We start from the raw sequence: 12,332 nt of genomic DNA on the forward strand, positions 1-12,332 counted from the left end.
CTCAGATTCTGACTCTTATCTGCTAGCTTTTTATATTAAAATCCATTCTGCGCTGTTACAGACTGTCGAATCACAGATGTCAGCTTCCAACTTCAATGATTTGTTAAATGTACTTCTAAACCATAGCTTTTTATTACATTTCATTCCAGGAGAGTTATTTGATTAAATTACAGCACTTCTTTGCAAATACATAATCAATTTTGTACATGTAATATTTGGATCATGCAGATCAAATGGCTTGGAATGGCGGCGGGTCTCTGCGAGCGCGCGCCGGGGGCTCTAACACCAAGAACCCGGTGCGCGACCTTGCATCACCCGGCGTGGCTTTAATGGCCACGGGACAATTCGCCATCGCCCGCCGGGGGCTTTGACTTTGACTTTGACGCTGACATCGGGGGGGGGGGAGTGCAGTGGAGAGATAAGTTTTTTTGGCCTTCCATCACAGCAATGTGATGGATGTTTATGTAAATTATGTTGTGTCTTGGGTCTATTTGTTTGTAATGTATGGCTGCAGAAACGGCATTTCGTTTGGACCTCAAGGGGTCCAAATGACAATAAATTGAATTGTATTGTATTGTATTGTATCAAAACAAAATAATTTGAAACAGGAGAAAAAAGTAGCACTTCTAAGAGTTGTAACCTTAATAGATAAAATGTGCTGAACATGAAGAACTTTATGAAAGGGAAATCGAAAATAGACCTTAGTGGGAATCGTGCTGTTAATACAATTCTCAACAGATGCTGACCAAATTAAAATGTACAGCTGCTTCTTTCATTATTGAAATTATATTCCTAAGAGTTTAGAAGGCAATAAAGTATTGTATTTCATGATATTTTTGGGTGGTTTTGTTAAAAATCCTTAAAAACAATGATTTTCTTGCTTTACAAAATTATAGATGTAAAGTAAGAGTCAATGTATCTTTACTTTAGTTAAAGAAAGGTGGTTTTATAGTCCCTGGCTCACCTACCTCCTCTGGCAGCTCGTTCCATACAGCCACCACCCTTTGTGTGAAAAAGTGACCCCTCAGATTCCTATTAAATCTTTTCCCCCTTCACCTTAAACCTATGCCATCTGGTCCTCGATTCACCTACTCTGGGCATGAGACTCTGTGCATCTACCCGATCTATTCCTCTCAACTGTCTCTTCTGGTATATTAGCTGTCGGTAATATGAAGCTGATTTTCAATGATAGCGTAGATGTATTTTTTACCACTTTTCTACAAGGTATTTCTCAACCACAGCCACTCAGATGGCACGGTATTGCAGTTCAGACAATGAAGTACATCCAAAGTATAATTACTACTGGTGTAGTGACAGATTTTTATATCGTTTCAAGGATTCCTCTGTCACTATGATTGAAGACGGGTTTAGGAGATTATCGATAGGCATTCACGAGCTGTCCACGAGACATAAAATGCCGTAGAAAGATAAATCTTCCAAAACACAGTCTTAATTAATAGTTTCTTTATTGCAGTAGTAAAAACAGTAAGATATTCATCCAAACTTCTTGTTTAAGTACATTTTGATCTTACTCGTAGCCAAACTCGTGCATGGTGGAAAGCTGTGACCGCTCCTCCATGTTTCTTCAAACTAAATTAAACTAATTATTAGGGCGTCTGCGTGAGAATCCCAGCCGCAAACATGCCTCCAACTGCATATGAATTCCACCCACATAATTATGGGCAGATAAAATTTAAAGAGTTTACATAAAGCACGATTCCATAAATGGCGGTTAAATAAATGAACAAATAATGTTTTTAAAATATAATTTTATAAATGAATGAAATTAAAACATTATACTAAAACACTGGCAACTTTCTTTGGGAATCAGAAGAAGCCATGGTATAAAATAATTAACAAAAGGACCAGTGAAGAACATTTAGGACCAAGAAGGTTTTGAACTATTATGGGAATGTACTGCCTGAAAGAGTGGTGGATGCAAATGAAATAGCAACTTTCAAAGGGAATTAGAGTTGAATGTTTAATTGCCATACGTACTGACAACAGAACAATTAAATTCTTGCTTGCAGCAGCCGAACAGGCCTGTAAACACAGTACTGACAGATAACATATAGTAAGAAAAATGTCAATAAATTAATAACCCCAATACAAGTTTTAAAACTTCCCAAAGTTTTTAGTGTAACCAAAGACAGTCCATAGTTCATAGTTGATTTAGTGTTTTGTAGTGTTCAAGAGTCTGATCGTTTTTGGGAAGTAGCTATTTTTGAACCTGGTGGTCATGGTTTTTAAACTCCAATACTTCCTTCCCGATGGTCTGAAATGAGAGCGCAGCCAGGGTGCTGTGGGTCTTTGCTGATTGCCTTTTGAGGCAGCATCTCCTATAGATCGCTTCAATGTTGGGTAGGTCAGTACCAGTGATACACCGGGTCTGTGTCCACCACTTTTTGTAATCTTAATTTCTGGGGATGCACATGAAAAATCATTTACAGGGCTATGGAGAAATAGCAAGAGATTCTGCCCAATTAGATAACAATATATCTGAACCAGCTTAGAAATTGAAGTCCTAAATTAATACCAGTGCATTATCATATTATAATTTACTTTTAAGTATTGGCTGAACTTTTTTTGTATTAATTCTTGAGTTAAGGGCAGTAATCCTCTGTCAAATTGATTGTTTTTTTAAATCTGACTAATCCTTGTGATAAAGACCACTTCCACATTGCTATTAGTTTAAGTTCCTGGAAATTGACCTGCTGATGATATTTTCAGCTCTGTTTTGAGCTTTGCTTCGAATCAAGCTTGCATTGCTCTTAAGTATCAACTAGCTTTGTAATTAGAAATTAAAGGATCTATCGCACCTCAAAAGCATGGTAGCATGAGTCTTCAGAATGTGGCTTGAATACAACAATCATGCTAGTTGGCTCCCAACAGGACTGGCCAATATTGGAAAGTTTTGTAACTTGAAAAGGTGTAACTTGTTTGAAAGAAGAACTTCACTTTCCCGGTGGAGAAAGTAACCCAGTCTGATGGTTTATTTAATAGTCGCAGGATTTGCTGCTACAGCCGCCTACCAATTAAAAATCAATCCACTGGAAATCTAAAATAATAATGGTGGAAAGGAAGTTGGGCTGCATCTGCGGGAAGCGAAATAGTTAACGTTTCAGGTCGAAAACCCTTTGTCAGAACTGCATCATTCAACATGCGCTTCATTCATTCTTTCCTGTATCTGTCAAACCCTTATAGAACTGAACATCCCAGCTGTCCAACTTGATGCACTGAGTGATAACAGAATTAAAATATTTGTAGTCTCCAAGCAATTTATCTTGATGGGCCTCTTGTACAAATGGTATGGATCCAAATGGCGATTAAATAATTTAATGTTTTAGTTTCTCAGTCTGCCAGTACTTACAGATTGTGTTCTAGGTCGGTCATTGCTGCTAGAGCAATAATAGCTCTGACATAGAAACATAGAAAATAGATGCAGGAGGGGGCCATTTGGCCCTTCGAGCCTACACTGCCATTCATTGTGATCATGGCTGATCATCCACAATCAGTAACCCGTGCCTGCCTTCTCCCCGTATCCCTTGATTCCGCTAGCCCCTGGAGCTCTATCTAACTCCCTTTTAAATTAATCCAGTGAATTGGCCTCCACCGCCTTCTGTGGCAGAGAATTCCACAAATTCACAACTCTCTGGGTGAAAAAGTTGTTTCTCATCTCAGTTTTAAATGGCCTCCCCTTTATTCTTAGACTGTGGTCTCTGGTTCTGGACTCCCCCAACATTGGGAACATTTTTCCTGCTCCAGTCCTATATAATTGGCATATAAACCTCTGGTCCTATATAATTGGCAAATAAAAATAACACTCAATTAACTTTAGTCAGTGGGTCAATTTAGATATTTACAGTGCCCTCCATAATGTTTGGGACAAAAACCCATCATTTATTTATTTGCCTCTGTAAAGGTGGCTGTATTGCAGCCACCTTTAGCTTATGCTTGTTTTGGGGGCTAGTCCCCTTCAGTTTTCTCTTCAACATATAAAAGGCATGCTTACTTGGGTTCAGATCGGGTGATTGACTTGGCCACTCAAGAATTAACATTTTTTTAGCTTTGAAAAACTCCTTTGTTGCTTTAGTAGATTTTTTTGGGATCATTGGCTTGCTGTAGAATGAACCGCCGGCCAATGAGTTTTGAGGCATTTGTTTGAACTTGAGCAGATAGGATGTGTCTATACACTTCAGAATTCATCTTGCTACTATCATCAGCAGTTATATCATCATTGAAGATAAGTGAGCCAGTACCATCTGCAACCATACATGCCCAGGCCATAACACCCCCACCACCATGTTTCACAGATGAATTGAATCCTTTATTGAATCCTTTATTTGTCATTCAGACCTTTCGGTCTGAACGAAATGCTGTTGCCTGCAGCCATACATGTAATAATAACAAAACACAATAAACACAAATTAACATCCACCACAGTGAGTTCACCAAACACCTCCTCACTGTGATGGAGGCAAAGGTCTTAGAGTTACTATGCTTTGGCGTTTGGGCAGTTCCTTCTCTCCTCCATACTTTGCTCTTGCCATCACTCTGATATAAGTTAATCTTCGTCTCATCTGCCCACAAGACCTTTTTCCCAGAAATGTGGTTGCTCTTTTAAGGACTTCTTTGCAAACTGTCACTCGGCCATCCAATTCTTCTAGTGTAGCCTCTGTATCTCTGTTCATGAAGTCTTCTGCGGACAGTGGTCATTGACAAATCTACACCTGATTCCTGAAGAGTGTTTCTGATCTGTCGGACAGGTGTTTGGGGATTTTTCTTTATTATAGAGAGAATTCTTCTGTCATCAGCTGTGGAGGTCTTCCTTGGCCTGCCAGTCCCTTTGCGATTAATAAGCTCACCAGTACTCTCTCTCTCTTAATGATGTTCCAAACAGTTGATTTTGGTAAGCCTAAGTTTTGGCTGATGTCTCTTAACAGTTTTATTCTTGTTTCTCAGTCTCATAATGGCTTCTTTAACTTTCATTGGCACAACTTTGGTCCTCATGTTGACAAACAGCAATAAAGGTTTCCAGCAGTGATGGAAAGACTGGAGGAAAGATTAGGTGCTGAGAGCTCTCTTATGCCAGCATTAAAGAGGCAATTAAACACACCTGAGCAATTACAAACGCCTGTGAAGCCATGTGTCCCAAACATTATGGTGCCCTGAAATGGGGGGGACAATGTATAAAGACGGCTGTAATTTCTACATGGTGAAACCAAAATGTATAAAAATGGCCTTTAATAAAATCTAACAATGTGCACTTTAACCACATGTGATTTTTTTTTTCTATTACATATCTAAAATTGTGGAGTACAGAGGCAAATAAATAAATGATGGGTCTTTGTCCCAAACATTATGGAGGGCACTGTAAGATTGTTATTCATTTTCCGCTTGTTTTCCACTTTCGTCTCAACGGAATCCTTATGTTGATTTCCTTTGTGACATAATTTTATTGCTTATTTGTTTGACCTCCACGTCAAAAATAATAATCATGTAATCAAATCGGGGAAACTTTATGAAATACTATTTAAGAAGGAGTGATGTCATTCCAGTTCATACCATGTTCCAAGGACAAAGGTGTTTTCTTTTATCAGCATTCAATTATTGATAAATCACATAAGGAATGTTCTTCCATTTGTTTTCTATTCAAACTCTATAGCAGCTTAGATTATAAACATGCAAATTATAACATGTTTGAGGTTTACTAAATGTATTAAATTATTTGAATTAATTTCATATACTGGCAAGTGGCATGAATTAATCCAGTTTCAATGGATACGCAGACAGTTGAGGATTTTTCATATAAACTTAATTTTCTTGTGAAGCTTGGTGGCAGCTGGTTTTAATGAGGTGACATCTTCGACCTGCATAAACAACACCTTTATGCTGCCCAAATTGATTATAACGCGTTTTCAACTGGAATCTAGAAAATCGTTCAAAAGTTCTTGTGGAAGTTAACCAGCAGAAATAAAAGCTGTTTTGTGAAAAATACTCTCAGGAGAAAAAATAGTTTCCATATAACCTCCCTGCAGCAATCAGATACCATTGGCCCTGAAGAACACAGCTGCTCGTTTCACCACAGGAGGACACTGAAATTGACAAACAGTTGCTTCAATTGACACGTGCAATGATACTCTGTTAAGCAATGTAACATACAGCCTTAGTACTTTTAGCTTGCAGCATCAAAAAATAAATTATATCTAGTAATAAAGATCTTTATTTTTGAAAATCCTGTGAGATAAATAACTTTTATAATTAAATTTAAATAAAATGAAAAACAATGTTGACATTTAAATATATTATCTTTTTATTAAGTCTGGAACTCTCGAACCCCTACCTTCCTTTTGTTAATTAACACAGTTGTTTTTTATAACGCTATTTTCTATAACGCAAGATTTCTTAGGAATGCGACTCTTGCGTTATAGCAGAATGATCTGTTTTTAGGCAACCAACCGTCTCTTTGCAAATGTTTGCTATAATTAAAAAGTTTCAATCAGTATCCAAAGAACCAAATGGAAAGCAGGTCGGTTTAGGTTCAGGTTATCAGAAAGTTCCTTAAAGTGTTTCTGTACATGTCTGGTTCTTTTCCATTTTTAAATAGAAAGTCAGGGTTCCTTTAATGGTCATAGAATTTCATACTAATACTGGAAAAAAGACAGAGTGCCAAGTTACAGCGAAGCAGAATGGAATGAAAATGATCATTTGTTCCAGCAACCTATTTCCAAGACGTATCACCTACAACCTGTCATCACAAACTTAAGCTGAAGTAGAACTGCGGGGAAGTTCTCTGATCCACTTGCTCTAATCCATCCTCATCAAAAATTGAGGAAAAGTGCATGTCTTAACGATATTGCATTCTGCAATACTTCTTATTTATTTGTTCATTAATTTTGCCTTTTCATTATTCCATGATCAAGTATTTGAAGATCTGTATTTTTGGTAAGATTTTTATACATTCTAATTTATCTTCAAAAGTTTGTCATAGTATTAACTATGGGGATTTGGGGGATTTCCCCTAATTTTGGACCTCAAGGCTTTTTGAACTTCTAATCTAGCGCATTTAAAAAAGACTTGAATTGCAAAATTGATGGCTTTATATTGAGTGTAAAGTTTTATCTAAACTGGTTACAACACCACCTAGCTTTTCCTTATTGTCAAGCATTAACACATGACTGTATCCTATTATCTAAATCATTTATGGATGTGAGCAGTTGCAACTAAAACTCATCCTTGCAAGGCACCATTGTTTTTATTCATGCATTAGCATCAATTTGAACAGGTTACCGGTTTCAACTTCGCCATATCCACAACAAACTTGTTTTATCAATGAAACTTTTCTCATCTTTGTGATTGGTCAACAACACTTCACTATTGATGATCTTTCCCCAATTTCACAATGGAAGGGAGTGTTTTTTCAATTAAAGTGTGATTTTATAACTCTGACGTTGGTAGCATATTCGTAATTCCTATTGCTCGATGTGCCTTGGGCTGGATTTGGGTTTGGGCAATCTTACAAATACCTACTTTCATCCATTCCAAAATAAGAGGCGTATTGTGTGCTATGGCTGTCTTTTGAAGTGTGTAATCTTGCTTTTACTTGTCCACATTGACAAACTACCTAATTATTTTCACTGTAAGGCAGTGCTCAGGTCTGTAACAGTTCAACTTGGGTTTCCTTAATAAATTAAATGTTATGGAACTATTCTCGATTAATTTATGCAAGCCACAAAATAAACACATTCACCCAAACCCAAATCCAGCCCAAGGCAGATCGAGCAATAAGAATCACGAATATGCTACCACCCTGTGGAATTCAAGGGTTCACTGCTCTTGGTCCCAGCTGGAGATTTTCCCATTTACTTTTAAGTTATGAAAGATGCTTTATATATGTCTTTCACTACCATTCCTTTATGTTTGTTCCACAAAGGATATATTTATAGTTTAATTCTTGTTTATGATTACTGCACATTGTAGATAAAAAATGATAGCACTCATTGCTGCACAGTGACACAGTAGGTAAATGCACTGCCAGTTATACGGAGACACGATAAATTGCATGTGCTGTCATCTTGCGCAAAGCACAAATTGCTGGAGGAGCTCAGCAGGTCAGGCAGCATCAGTGGAGGGAATGGACAGACAATGTTTCCTGATGCTTCTTCGGATGGGTACCGATCTGAAATGCCATCTGTCCATTCCCTCCAGATATGCTGAGCTCCTTCAGCGCTTTGTGTTTCAAGCTACCAGGTATAATTCAAACAGTTGTAGTGGCCTGGTCGAGGTCAGGAAAAGACCGGACACCAGGCGGATTCAAAAGAAGCTTTTTTAATGGTAGCCGTACGAGAACACACACCCGACACCCTTATCTCCACCCCTCGGGAGTCGTCTGGAAACCCCGTGGCAGACCAACGCCCCTGTCCCTCAATCGGCGAGGGGGATGATCCAAGGAGTGGCCTACCCCACAGGGACCGCCACAGGACCCCCCCCCCAAGTACCCGAGGTACGAAACGGACAGGAGGGCGTACACGGCGGCCAGCCCGGGTGCACACAACGCTCGGCCCTGGAACAGGCGCCTGGTCAACAAGTGCGGGGGACGAAGTAGCCAGAGGAGGAGGTACCCTAGACAGGGGCCGCCCTCGCTTTCGGGGCAGCGCTACCAGCGCCGGCCGATCGATATCGATATGTGCTGGCTTCAACCGCGCAACTGAAACAGTCTCACGCCGACCCCCAATGTCCAGGACGAAAGTCGACGAGCCATGTTCCAAGACCCGGAAGGGACCTTCGTACGGCCGCTGTAGAGGTGTCCGATGTGCATCCCTGCGCAGAAAAACAAACTGGCAGTTCTCCAGAGCAGAGGGAACGTGCGGACGGAAGGACCCATGACGAGACGTGGGCACCGGCGCCAGCTTGCCCACCGTCTGCCGAAGACGTTGCAGAGTGTCCGAAGGCTGCTCCACCTGGCCACGTGCCGGCGGGATGAACTCCCCGGGCACCGTTAACGGAGACCCATACACCAACTCGGCGGAGGAGGAGGCCAAGTCCTCCTTGGGTGCGGTGCGTATCCCCAGCAAAACCCACGGTAGAGCGTCTACCCAGTCTGGGTCAGTGAGCCGCGCCCTCAGGGCACCCTTAAGCTGCCGGTGAAACCGCTCCACTAGGCCGTTCGACTGCGGGTGGTACGCCGTCGTGTGGTGCAGACGAACACCCAGGAGGCGTGCCATGGCCGACCACAGCTCTGACGTGAACTGAGGCCCCCGGTCGGACGTTATGTCCAGTGGAACACCGAACCGGGCGATCCAGTGCGCCAGCAATGCTCGAGCACAGGTGGTTGTTGTGGCATCCGCACAAACTCGAACAGACCAAATGGTGTGATAATTGCCGTCTTCGGGATATCGTCGGGGCGGACCGGAATCTGATTGTACCCCCGCACGAGGTCCACCTTGGAAAATATGGATGCTCCAGCAAGATGGGCATTGAAGTCCTGAATGTGCGGGACCGGATACCTGTCGGCGACGGTCGCATCGTTCAGGCGACGGTAATCCCCACACGGGCGCCAGCCCCCGTTCTTCTTAGAGACCATGTGGAGCGGTGAGGCCCATGGGCTACCGGAGGGACGCACGATGCCCATCGCCTCCATCTGGCGGAACTCCTCCCGAGCTAGACGGAGCTTATTAAGCAACGGCGTTATTCTCCATCACGATGCGTGATGAACGACGCGGGGTCACCAGTGTAGTGGCCTGGTCGAGGTCAGGAAAAGACCGGACACCAGGCGGATTCAAAAGAAGCTTTTTTAATGGTAGCCGTACGAGAACACACACCCGACACCCTTATCTCCACCCCTCGGGGGTCGTCTGGAAACCCCGTGGCAGACCAACGCCCCTGTCCCTCAATCGGCGAGGGGGATGATCCAAGGAGTGGCCTACCCCACAGGGACCGCCACACAGTATTCTATAGATTTTAAGTGTTTAATTGAGCATGTCCTTTCTCATTAGCCTTATCTCTTTTAATTCACTAATGCATTAAACATTGCGTCTGAAATCCTTCCTTGTACACAGATGATTTAATTAAAGATTCAGTTTAAGAAGGTGTGTGGGGATAAAGTAGAATAATTACCTTAAGTTTTATAGAAGGAAAAAAAATTGAATGCTAGAAATATGATATGTAAATGTTAGAAATGCTGATCAGCTGAATTTGCTGGAAAGCTGTTGAGTCTGCAAGGCTGTTCCCAGTCCGAACACGCGATTGACCATCACTGACTGCTTACTTAGTGTATATTTCATTTATATTTCTAAACTTTCTCGTCCTGTTTTTTTTTTTTTATGTTCCAACTGCTCCTCCCTATGGTATGGTTCTAAGGTCCTCATGCAATCAACATGGGTGCACACTTAGACAATGGACAATAGATGCAGGAGTAGGCCATTCGGCCCTTCGAGCCAGCATCGCCATTCAATGTGATCATGGCTGATCATCCCCAATCAGTACCCCGTTCCAGCCTTCTCCCCATATCCCTTGACTCCGCTATCTTTAAGAGCCCTATCTAGCTCTCTCTTGAAAGTATCCAGAGAACCGGCCTCCACTGCCCTCTGAGGCAGAGAATTCCACAGACTCACAACTATGTGAGAAAAAAGTGTTTCCTTGTCTCCATTCCAAATGGCTTACCCCTTATTCTTGCTTCTACTGTGTTACCAGGCTATACTTAGTACCAAGTTTTTTTTAAGAAAATTCATTAATTGGCAGAATTTATTCTTCTATTTGTCTTAAATATACTTTTGTTTTTGATACATTTTCTCTGCTGATCCAATGATGTATACCAAATAAATTGTAGATCGAAAACATTGGAGAAAACAACCTTTCTTAACATTGTGGCAACTTTGGAACTTTGACTTGCATCCTTCAGCTTTTATGTTGCTCCATGTTGTTCTTATTAAAATGTGACATTTTGCACTCTTTTCCGTTAAATTATATCTGCCCCACGCTAACCCACTCCAACAATTTGCTTATCTGACTTTTTTTCATTATTCTCCACACTCTTTATTTCCAAGTTCCACATCATCTGCACATTTTGAAGCCATACATCTCCAAGCCATTACTATATCAATAAAAGTGGTGGTGCAGGGGAAGACCATTGTATCTTCATCAGGTTTGACAAATGATTGTTGAGCCATAACTCTGTTTCTTACCACTCGCTGTTATATTCCTGTTGGCACTGCACCTTGTATTTCAGGATATTCAGTTTTGCTGACAAGTCTATTGCAAGGCACACTAGCAAATCTTGGAAGTCCAAATGTACGTTATCCGGATTAGCTTCATCAATCCTTTGCTTCTTAACACACAAAAATAATGTCTGTAGTTGATGAGTTTATCCTTAAATTATTTTTGCATAAAGATATATTTTCAATGTTTCAACTTTTTGTCCAGTATCTACAGTGCCCTCCATAATGTTTGGGACAGACCCATCATTTATTTATTTACCTCTGTACTCCACAATTTGAGATTTGTAATAGAAAAAATTACATGTGGTTAAAGTGCACATTGTCAGATTTTATTAAATGCCAAAATTATACCCGTGTTTATACATAGTCCCCCCATTTCAGGGCACCGTGATGTTTGGGACACATGGCTTCACTGGTGTTTGTAATTGTACAGGTGTGTTTAATTGCCTCCTTAATGCAGGCATAAGAGAGCTCTCAGCACCGAATCTTCCCTCCAGTCTTTCCATCACATTTGGAAACTTTTATTGCTGTTTATCAACATGAGGACCAAAGTTATGTCAATGTAGTCAAAGAAGCCATTATGAGTGAGAAACATAGAAAATAGGTGCAGGAGTAGGCCATTCGGCCCTTCGAGCCTGCACTGCCATTCAATATGATCATGGCTGATCATCCAACTCAGTATCCTGTACCTGCCTTCTCTCCATACCCCCTGATCCCTTTAGCCACAAGGGCCACATCTAACTCCCTCTTAAATATAGCCAATGAACTGGCCTCAACTACCTTCTGTGGCAGAGAATTCCAGAGATTCACCACTCTGTATGAAAAATGTTTTCCTCATCTTGGTCCTAAAATATTTCCCCCTTATCCTTAAACTGTGACCCCTTGTTCTGGACTTCCCCAACATCGGAACCAATCTTCCTGCATCTAGCCTGTCCAACCCCTTAAGAATTTTGTAAGTTTCTATAAGATCCCCCCTCAATCTTCTAAATTCTAGCGAGTACAAACCGAGTCTATCCAGTCTTTCTTCATATGAAAGTCCTGACATCCCAGGAATCAGTCTGGTGAACCTTCTCTGTACTCCCTCTATGGCAGAAACTTACAAAAAACTGTTAGAGA

At 41.1% G+C, this 12,332-nt stretch overlaps 1 protein-coding gene across 22 annotated transcripts in view; it reads left to right on the forward strand.

Moving 5' to 3' along the window:
• wdr33 (WD repeat domain 33) overlaps nucleotides 1–12,332 on the forward strand; it is a 100,172-nt gene that overhangs the window by 49,840 nt on the left and 38,000 nt on the right. The window contains exon 8 of one of the 22 annotated variants that reach the window (XM_033031580.1): nucleotides 4,963–4,985. The exons of the other annotated variants lie outside the window; for them this stretch is intronic. Coding sequence (XP_032887471.1) covers nucleotides 4,963–4,970 — 8 coding nt within the window. The 3' untranslated portion in view covers nucleotides 4,971–4,985. Of the gene's footprint in view, nucleotides 1–4,962; nucleotides 4,986–12,332 lie in introns of those variants that run through there. 22 annotated transcript variants of the gene reach the window in all.

This window comes from Amblyraja radiata, chromosome 13 (assembly GCF_010909765.2).
Source record: "Amblyraja radiata isolate CabotCenter1 chromosome 13, sAmbRad1.1.pri, whole genome shotgun sequence".
Classification (NCBI taxonomy): domain Eukaryota; kingdom Metazoa; phylum Chordata; class Chondrichthyes; order Rajiformes; family Rajidae; genus Amblyraja; species Amblyraja radiata.